General features: G+C 53.7%; 1 protein-coding gene across 1 annotated transcript; it reads left to right on the top strand.

The window, feature by feature from the left end:
- Window positions 1-10,146: 10,146 nt before the first annotated feature.
- On the top strand, window positions 10,147-11,494 carry LOC109943581 (uncharacterized). The gene has a single exon (XM_020547083.1). The coding sequence runs from the start codon at window positions 10,838-10,840 to the stop codon at window positions 11,408-11,410; it is 573 nt and encodes a 190-aa protein (XP_020402672.1). The 5' UTR covers window positions 10,147-10,837; the 3' UTR covers window positions 11,411-11,494.
- Window positions 11,495-12,129: the final 635 nt, after the last annotated feature.

Raw genomic sequence — 12,129 nt, 5'->3', positions numbered from 1 at the left:
ACTGGATGATCTCCCCCAGGGGGAAGGATGACACCACAGTTACCGGATGAGACTCGAAGTAGTGTCGCAACTTCCGCCGCGTCAGGATCACCGCGTACAGCAGCTTCTGAATTTGTGGGTAGCGGATCTTGGTCTCGGACAGTACCTCGCTGATGAAGTAGACTAGCCTCTGGACGGGCAATGCATGCCCTCTTCTCGTCTCTCAACCACAATCGCGGCGCTAACCACCTGAGTGGTCGCGACGACGTAGATCAAGAGGGCTTCTCCGGCAGCGGGGGGCACCAAGATGGGCGCGTTTGTAAGGAGCGCCTTCTGGTTCCCGAGGGCTTCCTCGGCCTCAGGGGTCCAAGTGAAGCATTTGGCCTTCCTTAAGAGGCGGTACAGAGGCAGACCTCTTTCGCCGAGGCGCGAGATGAAGTGGCTCAGAGCCGCAAGGCATCCCATGACTCTCTGTACGCCTTTCAAGTCCTTGATGGGCCCCATGCTGGTGATGGCTGCGATCTTCTCCGGGTTGGCCTCGATGCCCCGCTCGGAGACGATGAACCCCAAGAGCATGCCTCAGGGAACCCGAAGACACACTTTTCGGGATTGAGCTTCACGCCTTTCGCCTTGAGACATCGGAATGTCACTTCAAGGTCGGAAAGGAGGTCGGAGGCTTTCCTCGTCTTGACTACGATGTCATCGACGTAGGCCTCGACCGTTCGGCCAATGTGTTCGCCGAACACATGGTTCATGCACCGTTGGTACGTTGCACCCACATTCCTCAAGCTGAACGGCATGGTAACATAGCAGTACATGCCGAAGGGTGTGATGAAAGAGGTCGCGAGCTGGTCGGACTCTTTCATCCTGATCTGGTGATACCCTGAGTAGGCATCGAGGAAAGACAGGGTTTCGCACCCAGCAGTGGAATCCACGATTTGATCGATGCGAGGCAGAGGGTAGACATGCTTTGTTTAGACCAGTGTAGTCTACACACATCTGCCATTTCCCTCCTTTCTTTCTCACAAGAACAGGGTTGGCAAGCCATTCGGGATGGAATACCTCTTTGATGTACCCTGCCGCCATTAGCTTGTGGATCTCCTCGCCTATGGCTCTGCGCTTTTCTTCGTCGAATCGGCGCAGAGGCTGCTTCACGGGTCGGGCTCCAGCTCGGATATCCAGCGAGTGCTCGGCGACATCCCTCGGTATGCCGGGCATGTCCGAGGGACTCCACGCGAAAACGTCGGCGTTTGCGCGGAGAAAGTCGACGAGCACTGCTTCCTATTTGGGATCGAGCCCGGAGCCGATCCGGATCTGCTTGGAGGCGTCGCTGCTGGGGTCGAGAGGGACAGATTTAACCGTCTCCGCTGGCTCGAAGTTGCCGGCGTGGCGCTTCACGTCCGGCGCCTCCTTAGAGAGGCTCTCCAGGTCGGCGATGCGGGCCTCGGATTTGGCGAGGGCCTCGGCGCACTCCACGCACTCCACGTCGCATTCGTATGCGTGTTGGTACGTGGGGCCGACGGTGATGACCCCGTTGCGCCCGACATCTTGAGCTTGAGGTAGGTGTAGTTGGGGACGGCCATGAACTTTGCGTAGCATGACCTCCCCAGCACTGCGTGGTAGGTTCCTCGGAACCCGACCACCTCGAACGTGAGGGTCTCCCTTCGGAAGTTGGAGGGCGTCCCAAAGCAGATGGGTAGATCGAGTTGTCCGAGGGGCTGGACGCGTTTCCCGGGGATTATCCCGTGGAAAGGCGCAACGCCTGCCCAGACCAAGGACAGATCGACTCGCAGGAGCCTGAGGGTCTCAGCGTAGATGATGTTGAGGCTGCTGCCCCCGTCCATGAGGACCTTGGTGAGCCTGACGTCGCCGATGACGGGGTCGACAACGAGCGGGTATTTCCCCGGGCTCGGCACACGGTCGGGGTGGTCGTCTCGGTCGAAGGTGATGGGCTTGTCAGACCAGTCTAGGTAGACTGGCGCCGCCACCTTTACCGAACAGACCTCCCGACACTCTTGCTTGCGGTGCTGAGCCGAGGCATTCGCCACTTGCCCACCGTAGATCATGAAGCAGTCGCGGACCTCGGGGAACTCTCCTGCCTGGTGATCTTCCTTCTTATCGTCGTCGCGAGCCCTGCCACCCTCCGCGGGTGGTCCGGCCTTGTGAAAGTGGCGCCGAAGCATGGCGCACTCCTCAAGGGTGTGCTTGACGGGCCCCTGATGATAGGGGCACGGCTCCTTGAGCATCTTGTCGAAGAGGTTGGAACCTCCAAGAGGTTTCCGAGGGTTCTTGTACTCGGCGGCGGCGACAAGGTCCGCGTCGGCGGCGTCGCGTTTCGCTTGCGACTTCTCCTTGCCTTTCTTCTTGGCGCCGCGCTGAGTTGACGCCTCGGGGACATCTTGCGGGGGCGGCTCTAGGGCTGCTTGTCCTTCCGGAAGATGGCCTCAACCGCCTCTTGGCCAGAGGCGAACTTGGTGGCGATGTCCATCATCTTGCTCGCCCTGGTGGGGGTCTTGCGACCCAGCTTGCTCACCAGGTCGCGGCAGGTGGTGCCGGCGAGGAACGCGCCGATGACATCTGAATCGGTGATGTTGGGCAGCTCGGTGCGCTGCTTCGAGAATCGCCGGATGTAGCCCCGGAGAGACTCTCTCGGCTGCTGTCGGCAGCTTTGGAGATCCCATGAGTTTCTAGGGCGCACGTATGTGCCCTGGAAATTGCCGGCGAAGGCTTGGACCAGGTCGTCCCAGTTGGAGATCTGCCACGGAGGCAGTTGTTCCAGCCAGGCGCGAGCGGTATCGGAGAGGAACAAGGGGAGGTTGCGGATGATGAGGTTGTCATCGTCCGTTCCACCCAGTTGGCAGGCCAGCCGGTAGTCCGCGAGCCACAGTTCCGGTCTCGTCTCCCCCGAGTACTTTGTGATAGTAGTTGGGGTTCGGAACCGGGTCGGGAACGGCGCCCGTCGTATGACGCGGCTGAAAGCCTGTGGACCGGGTGGTTCGGGCGAGGGACTCCGATCCTCCCCGCTGTCGTAGCATCCCCCACGCCTAGGGTGGTAGCCTCGGCGCACCCTCTTGTCGAGGTGGGCCCGACGGTTGCCGTGGTGGTGCTCGTTGCCGAGGCGACCTGGGGTCGCAGGCGCTGTGTTGCGCGTGCGCCCGGTGTGGACCAAGGCTTCCCGCATGAATCAGGAAGTCACGGCGTGATGTTCCGAGGGGTGCCCCTGCCTTCGGGAGGCGGAGCTTTCGGCCCGTCGGACCGCGGCGTCCTCCAGGAGATTCTTGAGCTCTCCCTGGATACGCCGCCCCTCGGTGGTTGATGGCTCCGGCATCGCGCGGAGAAGCATTGCCGCTGCAGCCAGGTTCTGGCCGACTCCACTGGAAGCTGGTGGCGGCCTTACCCTGACATCGTCGGCGATGCGGTGCTGGATACCCTGGGGTAGGTGACGCACTTCTCCGGCCGGAGGTTGGCCCGCCCATTCCTGCCCGATGTCCCGGCGGATCGGCTCAAGTGTTCCTGCCCCCTCGTCGAGCCTGGCCTGCATCTCGCGGATTTGCTCGAGGTGTGGGTCATGACCCCCCGCCAGGACGGGGACCACAGCTAGCTCCCGTAGGATGTCAACGCGAGGCACAGGCCTAGGGATATCACCATTCTCCGGCATACCAAGATGGTTGCCTTCGTTGGGACCCACTAGATCGACGTGGAAACATTCACGACTTGGGCCGCAGTCCTCGTCGCCGAGGCTGCGGCTACCGTCAGAACAGTCGGAAAGGCAGTAGTCGCACGCGGTCATAAAGTCCCGCATGGCACTGGGGTTACCAAGTCCGGAGAAATCCCAACAGAAGTCGGGCTCGTCATCTTCCTCGGACACCGAGGGCCCGTAGGTCGAGACGTCCGTCAGCCGGTCCCAGGGTGACCGCATACGATACCCAGAGGGTTGGGACTCGCCTCTATGAGAGCGTCCACCAAAGCGAAGTCGCTTGGTGGGTCGAGGCTGAATCCAAAAGGCGTGAGATGGGAACCGGTTGGTACCTCTTGGTCGACGGGCGGTGATGAAGTCACGTCAGGGGCTGACTGCACCGTCGTCTCAGGTACGAGGGTGACGCCCAACAAGTCCTTCGCGAGCGTGCTGGCGTCATCCGTTGGCTTGGGGTTGGCGTATTGCGGGGAGACGGCGCTCGTCTTCGTCTCAGACGCGAGGTCGATGCCCGACGTGCCCCCCGTTGGGGCGCCGGCGCCGTCGACTCGCTGGAGAGCCGACGAGGTGCCGCCTCCTGCTTGGCCTTAGTTGCCCCGCCTCCTCCTCCGTCGGCGGGGGAGGGGACGGGGCGAGCTCGAATGTTGTTCTTCCACCACGCGAGGGAGACGTCGTTGATTCCACCGCCGGTGGGCGGGCTGTCGGCCGCCATTGTCGCTGTCGCGCGGCGGGGGAAGGATTATCATGTCGTAGCTGCCGTCGAGGGACATGAACTCAAGACTCCCAAAACGGAGCACCGTCCCGGGCTGGAAAGGTTGCTGGAGACTGGCCATCTGGAGCTTGACGAGAAGCTGTTCGTCAACACGCAGCAGGCCCCTACCTGGCGTGCCAACTGTCGGCGTTTTGAAACCCGGGGGTCCCTGGACCGACGAGTAAATTGTCGTCGCGTGCCCCAGCCCAGATGGGTCGGCGCGAGACGGAGCGCGAAGGGGGGAGGAAGCCGGAGGGAGACGGGCGTGAGAGGTGGAATCCCGCGGCCTTCGTGTTTGTCCCACGCCTAGGTCGGGTGCGCTTGCAATAGGGGGTTACAAGCGTCCACGCGGGAGGGAGCGAGCGGCCTCACGCGAGCGCCGTCCTGTCCTTCCCCGCGCGGCCCACCCTTTGTAAGAGGGCCCTGGTCCTCCCTTTTATAGGCGCAAGGAAAGGATCTAGGTGTACAATGGGGGGTGTAGCAGTGTGCTAACGTGTCTAGCGGAGGAGAGCTAGCGCCCTAAGTACATGCCATCGTGGCAGCCGAAGAGGTTTTGGCACCCGGTTCGTGTGGTGTCATGGCCATCGGAGGAGCGCTGGAGCCCGGCGGAAGGACAGCTGTCGGGGCTGTCGAGTCCTTGCTGACGTCCTCTTGCTTCCGTAAGGGGGCTGAGAGCCGCCATCGTCATAGAGCGTGCGAGGCGCCATCATTATTCGTATAGTGGAGCGAGCCAGATGGGACGCCGGTCTTGTTCCCCGTAGCCTGAGTCAGCTTGGGGTAGGGTAATGATGGCGCCTCCTGTTGACGTGGTCGGTCCGTGCCCTAGGTTGGGCGAGGCGGAGGCTCCTCCGAGGTCGAGGTCGAGTCTGTCTTCCAAGGTCGAGGTCGAGTCCGAGCCCCGGGGTCGGACGAGGCGGAGACCGTCGGCTGATGCCAGGGCTGAGTCCGAGCCCTGGGGTCGGGCGAAGCGGAGTTCGTCGTCCTTCGGGGCTGAGCCCGAGTCCGAGCCCTGGGGTCGGGCGAAGCGGAGTCCGTCGTCTTCCGGGGCTGAGCCCGAGTCCGAGCCCTGGGGTCGGGCGAAGCGGAGTTCGTCGTCTTCCGGGGCTGAGCCCGAGTCCGAGCCCTGGGGTCGGGTGAAGCGGAGTTCGTCGTCTTCCGGGGCTGAGCCCGAGTCCGAGCCCTGGGGTCGGGCGAAGCGGAGTTCGTCGTCTTCCGGGGCTGAGCCCGAGTCCGAGCCCTGGGGTCGGGCGGAGCGGAGTTCGTCGTCTTCCGGGGCTGAGCCCGAGTCCGAGCCCTGGGGTCGGGCGAAGCAGAGTTTCCCATGGCGCCTAGGGCCGGACTTGGCTGCTGTCAGCCTCACTCTGTCGAGTGGCTCAGCAGTCGGAGTAGCGCAGGCGGCGCTGTCCTCTTGTCAGACCGGTCAGTGGAGCGGCGAAGTGAATGCGGTCACTTCGGCTCTGTCGACTGGAGGGCATGCGTCAAGATAAAGGTGTTAGGCCACCCTTGCATTAAATGCCCTGCGATTTGGTTGGTTGGCGTGGCGGTTTGGCCAAGGTTGCTTCTTGGTGAAGACTGGGCCTCGGGCGAGCCGAAGGTGTGTCCGTTGCTGGAGGGGGTCCTCGGGCGAGACGTAGATCCTCCGGGGTCGGCTGCCCTTGCCCGAGGCTGGGCTCGGGCGAGGCATGATCGCGTCCCTCGAATGGACCGATCCTTGACTTAGTCGCACCCATCAGGTCTTTGCAGCTTTGTGCTGATGGGGGTTACCAGCTGAGATTTAGGAGTCTTGAGGGTACCCCTAATTATGGTTCCCGACAGAATTATTTCACCCCGAACATTTTAGTCGTCGAGTTCAAATTAATTTGCTCGGGATAAAAATCATCCGAGTAGGTCGGGCTTCCAAATTCGCATTCGCGCGAGCGATGAATTTTAAATAATCACCGGACACACCGATTTTCGGAACAACGATATTCCGAACATCACGAAAATTTAGGAAGAGCCTGGACAGATAAAAATTAAAACGACGTCGCACTCGCGACAGACGAAACAGATGCCGTATTAAAATCACGATAGACGAAAATGATTAAAATTTGACATCCGTTTTATCCACTAATATTAGTGCTTAAATCCATACTCGTTGTCGAGCGGAATAAAAACACCAGAGGTGTTACAGCCCTCCCCCCTTAAAAGAATCTCGTCCCGAGATTCGGAGCGAAAGACTCTTAAGAGTAGAGAAGCATGTAACCCATGCCCATATCAGCGATAATCATAAGGCGGTCCAAGCAAAGGCGAGTGTCTCAGGATGGGGTCTCTCCAGTGGACATATCATATGTCGCCTTAAGCTAATTTAGAAATGTCCACCAATAGAGACGATATCTGCCAAAGGAACACATAAGGTTCCATGTGTGCAGTTTGCTTTTTCTGATGACACTGTATTATCTGAGTCTGTTGAGCGAGCGGTAAATACACAATTTTACCCAAACAGAATCAGATGCACCATCTTGGGTAAAACACACAGAAAGAGGTTTACCAACAAGTGGTCATGGTAAGTTCATAATACATGAGACGAGTGTGGATGTTGAATAACATCACAGTTAACTTGTGTTAGCCAGAGAATCCAAGTCCAAGAAAATGATAGAGACTCGAAAAATCACCAGCGAAGGGATCTGTATATGCTGACTTCGTGTCCAACCCATTTTATCAAGCACTAGGGCATGGCTCGACTTGATCACACATGCTGGAAAAGCACACGTGAGGCTATCGAGGCACGACTAGAGCGATGATTAGGTGGTTATCCGTCGATTTAACTTGATTCTTATAATCACTTCCTTAAAATCAAAGTGAGTTTAGACAACTCGATAAAATGATCTCTAAACTCAATCTTTGTTTACTGGGCAGTTACAAGTTAGTAAAAACTAACTTGTTGAACTACTTTTGACATTGAGTAATTTCTCTTATTACCCATCGATAATCTAATGGTCGAGAGTTCACTCTTATTAACAGTTGATCATACATTTGAGTAGAAATTCATTTGGTCATGTTGTTCATCCGCTTCTTCATGCGAGATGAACGGATATGGTTAGGGAATACATGGATTAATAAGGGAGCGAATAAACAAACTCCTGCATTTCAGCAGCAGGGGAAACAAATCTCCATTTTGGGAACTAATTAGTTGTCTTGCAACACTAAAAAGCTTCAAGGCTTCACCTTTACACAAAGGACGTAAAGGGAACTTGTATGAGTAGTCACTACCAAGATCAAAAGAAAAGAGACCACACATGAAAGTGGTATGCCCTTTTGATCCAACAAAGATGATAGATGTTGCTTGGTCACTTCGACAAACAACACCGAAATCGTTTCAAGGAAGAGATCTACGGAAGATAATATATTAGTGTAGTTCCATAATGGATCATGACTAGAGACCTTGATACCAGCATCCGACGAGTAGCACAATCCTGTGTGCGCATTCACAGGAGGCTCTCAGTTTCGCTGCGGCACCATAAGTCCTTAATCATGACACCATTACCGAATTGGCATCAATAGAGAATCTCACGTAGCAAAAATAGATTGTGCCAAGACAACACATTGATATAGTCTCATAATGGATTACAACTATTATCCGTGATACCAGCGCGTGCCAAGCAGTGCATCCATGTGTCGATCGTCCACATGAGGCCCTCGGTTTCGTCGCAACACCATCGGTTTTAGTTATAACGCCATTACCAGACGTAACCAATAAGAAATCTCACGCGACACAAATAGACTGAGCAAGGGTGACAATATACAAAGAGATACTCCACCTGTAAGAATGGTTACAAGTAGAGAGCCAATAGATCATGGCCCGATGAAATGAACAAGACATGACCATAACCTAAACTTGTTGAAAGGAGTATGATGGGAGACTGTTAATTCAGCCCCAAACATATTTCTATGCCCATAATAGGGATTACAAGGTCAAGGATTAGTATCTGACTAGATGCAGAGTAAAAATAATCATGAGATTAAGTTGGTATGCCTTCGATAGAAATGAGGAAATCAAAGGCATCAAATTCAAGAAAATAATTGGACATGTCTTTCCTAGGTTAGGTTGATAAAACAACATGGCGATTCTTAAGAACAGGCAAACTAGATAAGGGACATCAGCTTGCACCAACCGAACAAGGATATGGTTTAGGATGGAGACATGACTCGAGATTCTTGTTTCACGTCCGGGTACACTTTAGGTCCAACAAAGAAATTATCTAGGCATTTATTTGTATGTGTTTGGTCATGTAGTGGTGATGGACAATTCAACTTTGGGTCATGGTTCACTAAATAAGAACATGACCTGTTTTTGGGTTTAGACAAATAGGTCACAAACATTCTATCTGCACTTCAAGCACAAGAGCAAACACCATATAAGACCTTAACAGGTTACCTAAAGAATGGAGGACAACTATTTCATCGAAGTTCATAATACAACATTACACCACATTTTCTACAATCACTGGTTACTAGAATAAAGATGAGAGAAGCATTTTGGGTGTATAGGTGACAAACATGATGCAACAATCAGGATGCATGCTCGTCCTATTCGTCCTCACTGATTTTGCCAACACAATGTGGCAATAGCGTTCTATATCGGTGGCATACTTACGACTCTCACGGTATTTTGCTAGTCGTCAACTACACATGCGTTTTCGAGGTTAGTGTACCTGCAAAAAAATCCATCACAGCCCATTTTCCCAATGATGCAATTCACACATGACAGTTTATCACAGTTTATACTCCATATATTGCTATATAGAGGCCAGCTCATCATTAAGCGCCGAGCCACGCATAGGTGTTGTTGCCACACTTTAACCATAGGGCAACTTATTATGGTAACTCACCTTCTTACCTGAGCATAGGTGCGTCGTTACAAGTACATTACACTTCTCAGTATTCCCATGTCTGTATACCCATACACATCCATGGGGTATCGAATTCCCAGAAAAGTAAATACTCCACATCGCAGCCTTCATATATGCATATGTGTAACATGTATATAATCAAGCGCTTTTTATACTCTTCCCTAGACCGATGTTTGTTCGGTCATGCTCTCACATCTCACCTTACCTTGAGCGTCGATCCATTCAAAACTGAATGGCCTCAAAAATAACAATACACATGTATGCAATACCCCCGGTTGTGGGTTAGTAGTTTTTTAAATAAGCCACCTAATAGTCCTTAATTTAGGGCTTAACAGAGATTGTCACTAGCATTATAGTTTTTTAAAACCGTTTTTCAAAGCCAAACAATGTGTTTAGTTGAAAATAGGTTTTTCAAAACCAAAACTTTTGTTTTGAAAATATGTATGTGACCGTATATACTTAATCCTGCTCCGATACCAGCTGTGGCAGAACCTTCCAAGTTATTGGGTCCACATGCACCTGTCCTTGTCTCAAAGACCTCAGACTGCTATGCATGTGCACCAGATAACTTAATAGGATCCGTCCGATTGCTCCAAGAACATCGGATAAACCACTTACAACCAGAACCGCGTGATTAAGTAAACACAAATCACACACATCGACAGTTTGCAGCGGAAATCTTATTACCAAATATTGTGGTCAATAGTAATACTAACAATATTATTGTCTAGACATTTTAAAATACTAAATTTAACCTACGTGTCACCGAAATACTATATTCTACAAAATATAACTAGTTCGAATATATTCGGCAATTAAACTCCTCGAAGCATATCTCGCCTTACTGGTATTTCTAACTTAATCGTATACGTATACAAAGCGTCTTATTTTACGATCAGAAAACCGAGAGTAAAAATAGCGAATCGGCTCACCACATCACAACTCAATTTGGTAGTTGCCTGAACAACGACGGCCTTCAGCTTGACGACGAGATCGAATAGAGAATGGTGAGCGTGAGGATTTCACAGCGAGGAGGAGCGACATCTTGGATTCTTGGTCCGTCATTTAATCGAACACATCAGAAGCGAGGCACAGCAGGAATTACAGTGAGGCTTGACGGCGAACGACGTGACGACGAACGACAAGGTCGTGTCGTTCGACGACATGATTGGGAATTAAAGCCGAGCGAGCCGAAAGGGCGCACTTACGAGCCGGAAACAGGACGTGACAACATGGGCGAACAACGACGCAGAGAGCAAAGCGAGGTCGCGACCGAGCGAACTTTATTGCGCGGACTGCTTTGCGGTCAGGACGGCTATCGCAATGCACACGACGTTGCCAAACCACGACCCCACCACGACGAGGAACAGAGGCGCGCACAGGGAAGTTGGCGCGCAGCGAACGACCGGTCCAACGGTTGCCATGGCGCAGTGCAGGGAGGGTCCCAGAGCGTGCGGCGAACAGTGAGCGAGCTGTGCCAGGGAAAATCGCGACGCACAGGGGAGGAGCTTGGGGACGCCGGTCATGGAAACAGGGGCAGGACGAGCTCCATGGCATGTGGCCGAGCAGAAAGTGTCAGTTGATGGAGATGAAGACATGGCTGGGGGCAACAACTTGATCCATGCGCTAGGGAGAAGGACTCGACGACCAGCGAGCTGGGAGAGGCACCGAGTTGCAGGAAGGAGTAGGGAGGGCGCGGCATGGCTGGATAGGAGCTCGGCTGGGAACTGCTCGGCGCAGTGGAGCAGGGGCGGACGAGCGCGCCAGGGAGAGAGCGCCGCGGCCAGCCGAAGAAGCAGGGACTCCACGGCGATGCTCTGGTCGAGGTGGAGACGACGACCACCAAAGCTGGGCGAGCTGGGAGCCGAGCGCGAGGACAACCGGCGCTGCACAAGGAAACAGCGACAGCGTAGAGGAGAGAGGAAAACAAAGGCGCCGGTGGCCGGACAGAGAGAGCCGCCATGGGAGATGGGCACAGGGAGGAGCAGAGCCGAACCAGGGGCTGGGGCGCGACACAGGAGGAGCGAGCTGAGGGAGCTCCTCTGCGCGGCGACCAGGGAGCTAAAGGCTGGAGCAGCGCGCGTTGGTGGAAGATGAGCCGGAGCTGGGAATTTGAGGAGCACGCGGCATGAAGAACAAGCACAGGGAAGGGCTGCCGAGCAGGGAGATAACGCCGGCTGAAAAAAATCAGACAAGGGAAGGGCGGCAGGATTTTTCCAGGGAGAGGAGTACGTGGAAGTTGAGCTCATCGGAGAGGATAAGGAATAGGCTCACGGTGTTGAAAATAGGGCACCAGGACGTACGAGCCACTTCAAGGATATTACCAATCAGCGGTGGAGATAAAATCAGCTAGGAAAAGGAGAATTTTGATTCTTCTTTTTTTCATTAACATCAGATATGGATAAACACTGGTTCCCAAATTATGATTTAAAAGATATATAAAATAGTCGAACCAAAATAAAATTGACCATAATATTTGGATAAGATTTGATTTAGTGAATACTCCGTAGTCAGATGAATCTACCCGTTATTTATATCCGAAGATTTGGATCTATGCGAGAAACGACAGACTGAAATAAACTGGTTTCGGCATCGATAATTGGCTCTGCGATTTAACTGAAATTAGCCGCAACCATATCTGCGAATGTACACGCGACTTCGTCGCCAAAATAGCGTGCTGAAGGATAAATTGGGTCATAACCTCGTGCAAGATTTCGCGCGATTCGAATTATTTCACCCCGAACATTTTAGTCGTCGAGTTCAAATTAATTTGCTCGGGATAAAAATCATCCGAGTAGGTCGGGCTTCCAAATTCG

This window comes from Zea mays, chromosome 1 (assembly GCF_902167145.1).
Source record: "Zea mays cultivar B73 chromosome 1, Zm-B73-REFERENCE-NAM-5.0, whole genome shotgun sequence".
NCBI classification, from domain to species: Eukaryota; Viridiplantae; Streptophyta; class Magnoliopsida; order Poales; family Poaceae; genus Zea; species Zea mays.
Note: the sequence above shows the minus strand (reverse complement) of the source record. Positions and strands in the feature narration are given on the sequence as shown.

Coding starts and splice junctions, on each gene's coding strand:
- LOC109943581 (XM_020547083.1), top strand. CDS start 10,838: ATGGAAACAGGGGCAGGACGAGCTCCATGGCATGTGGCCGAGCAGAAA.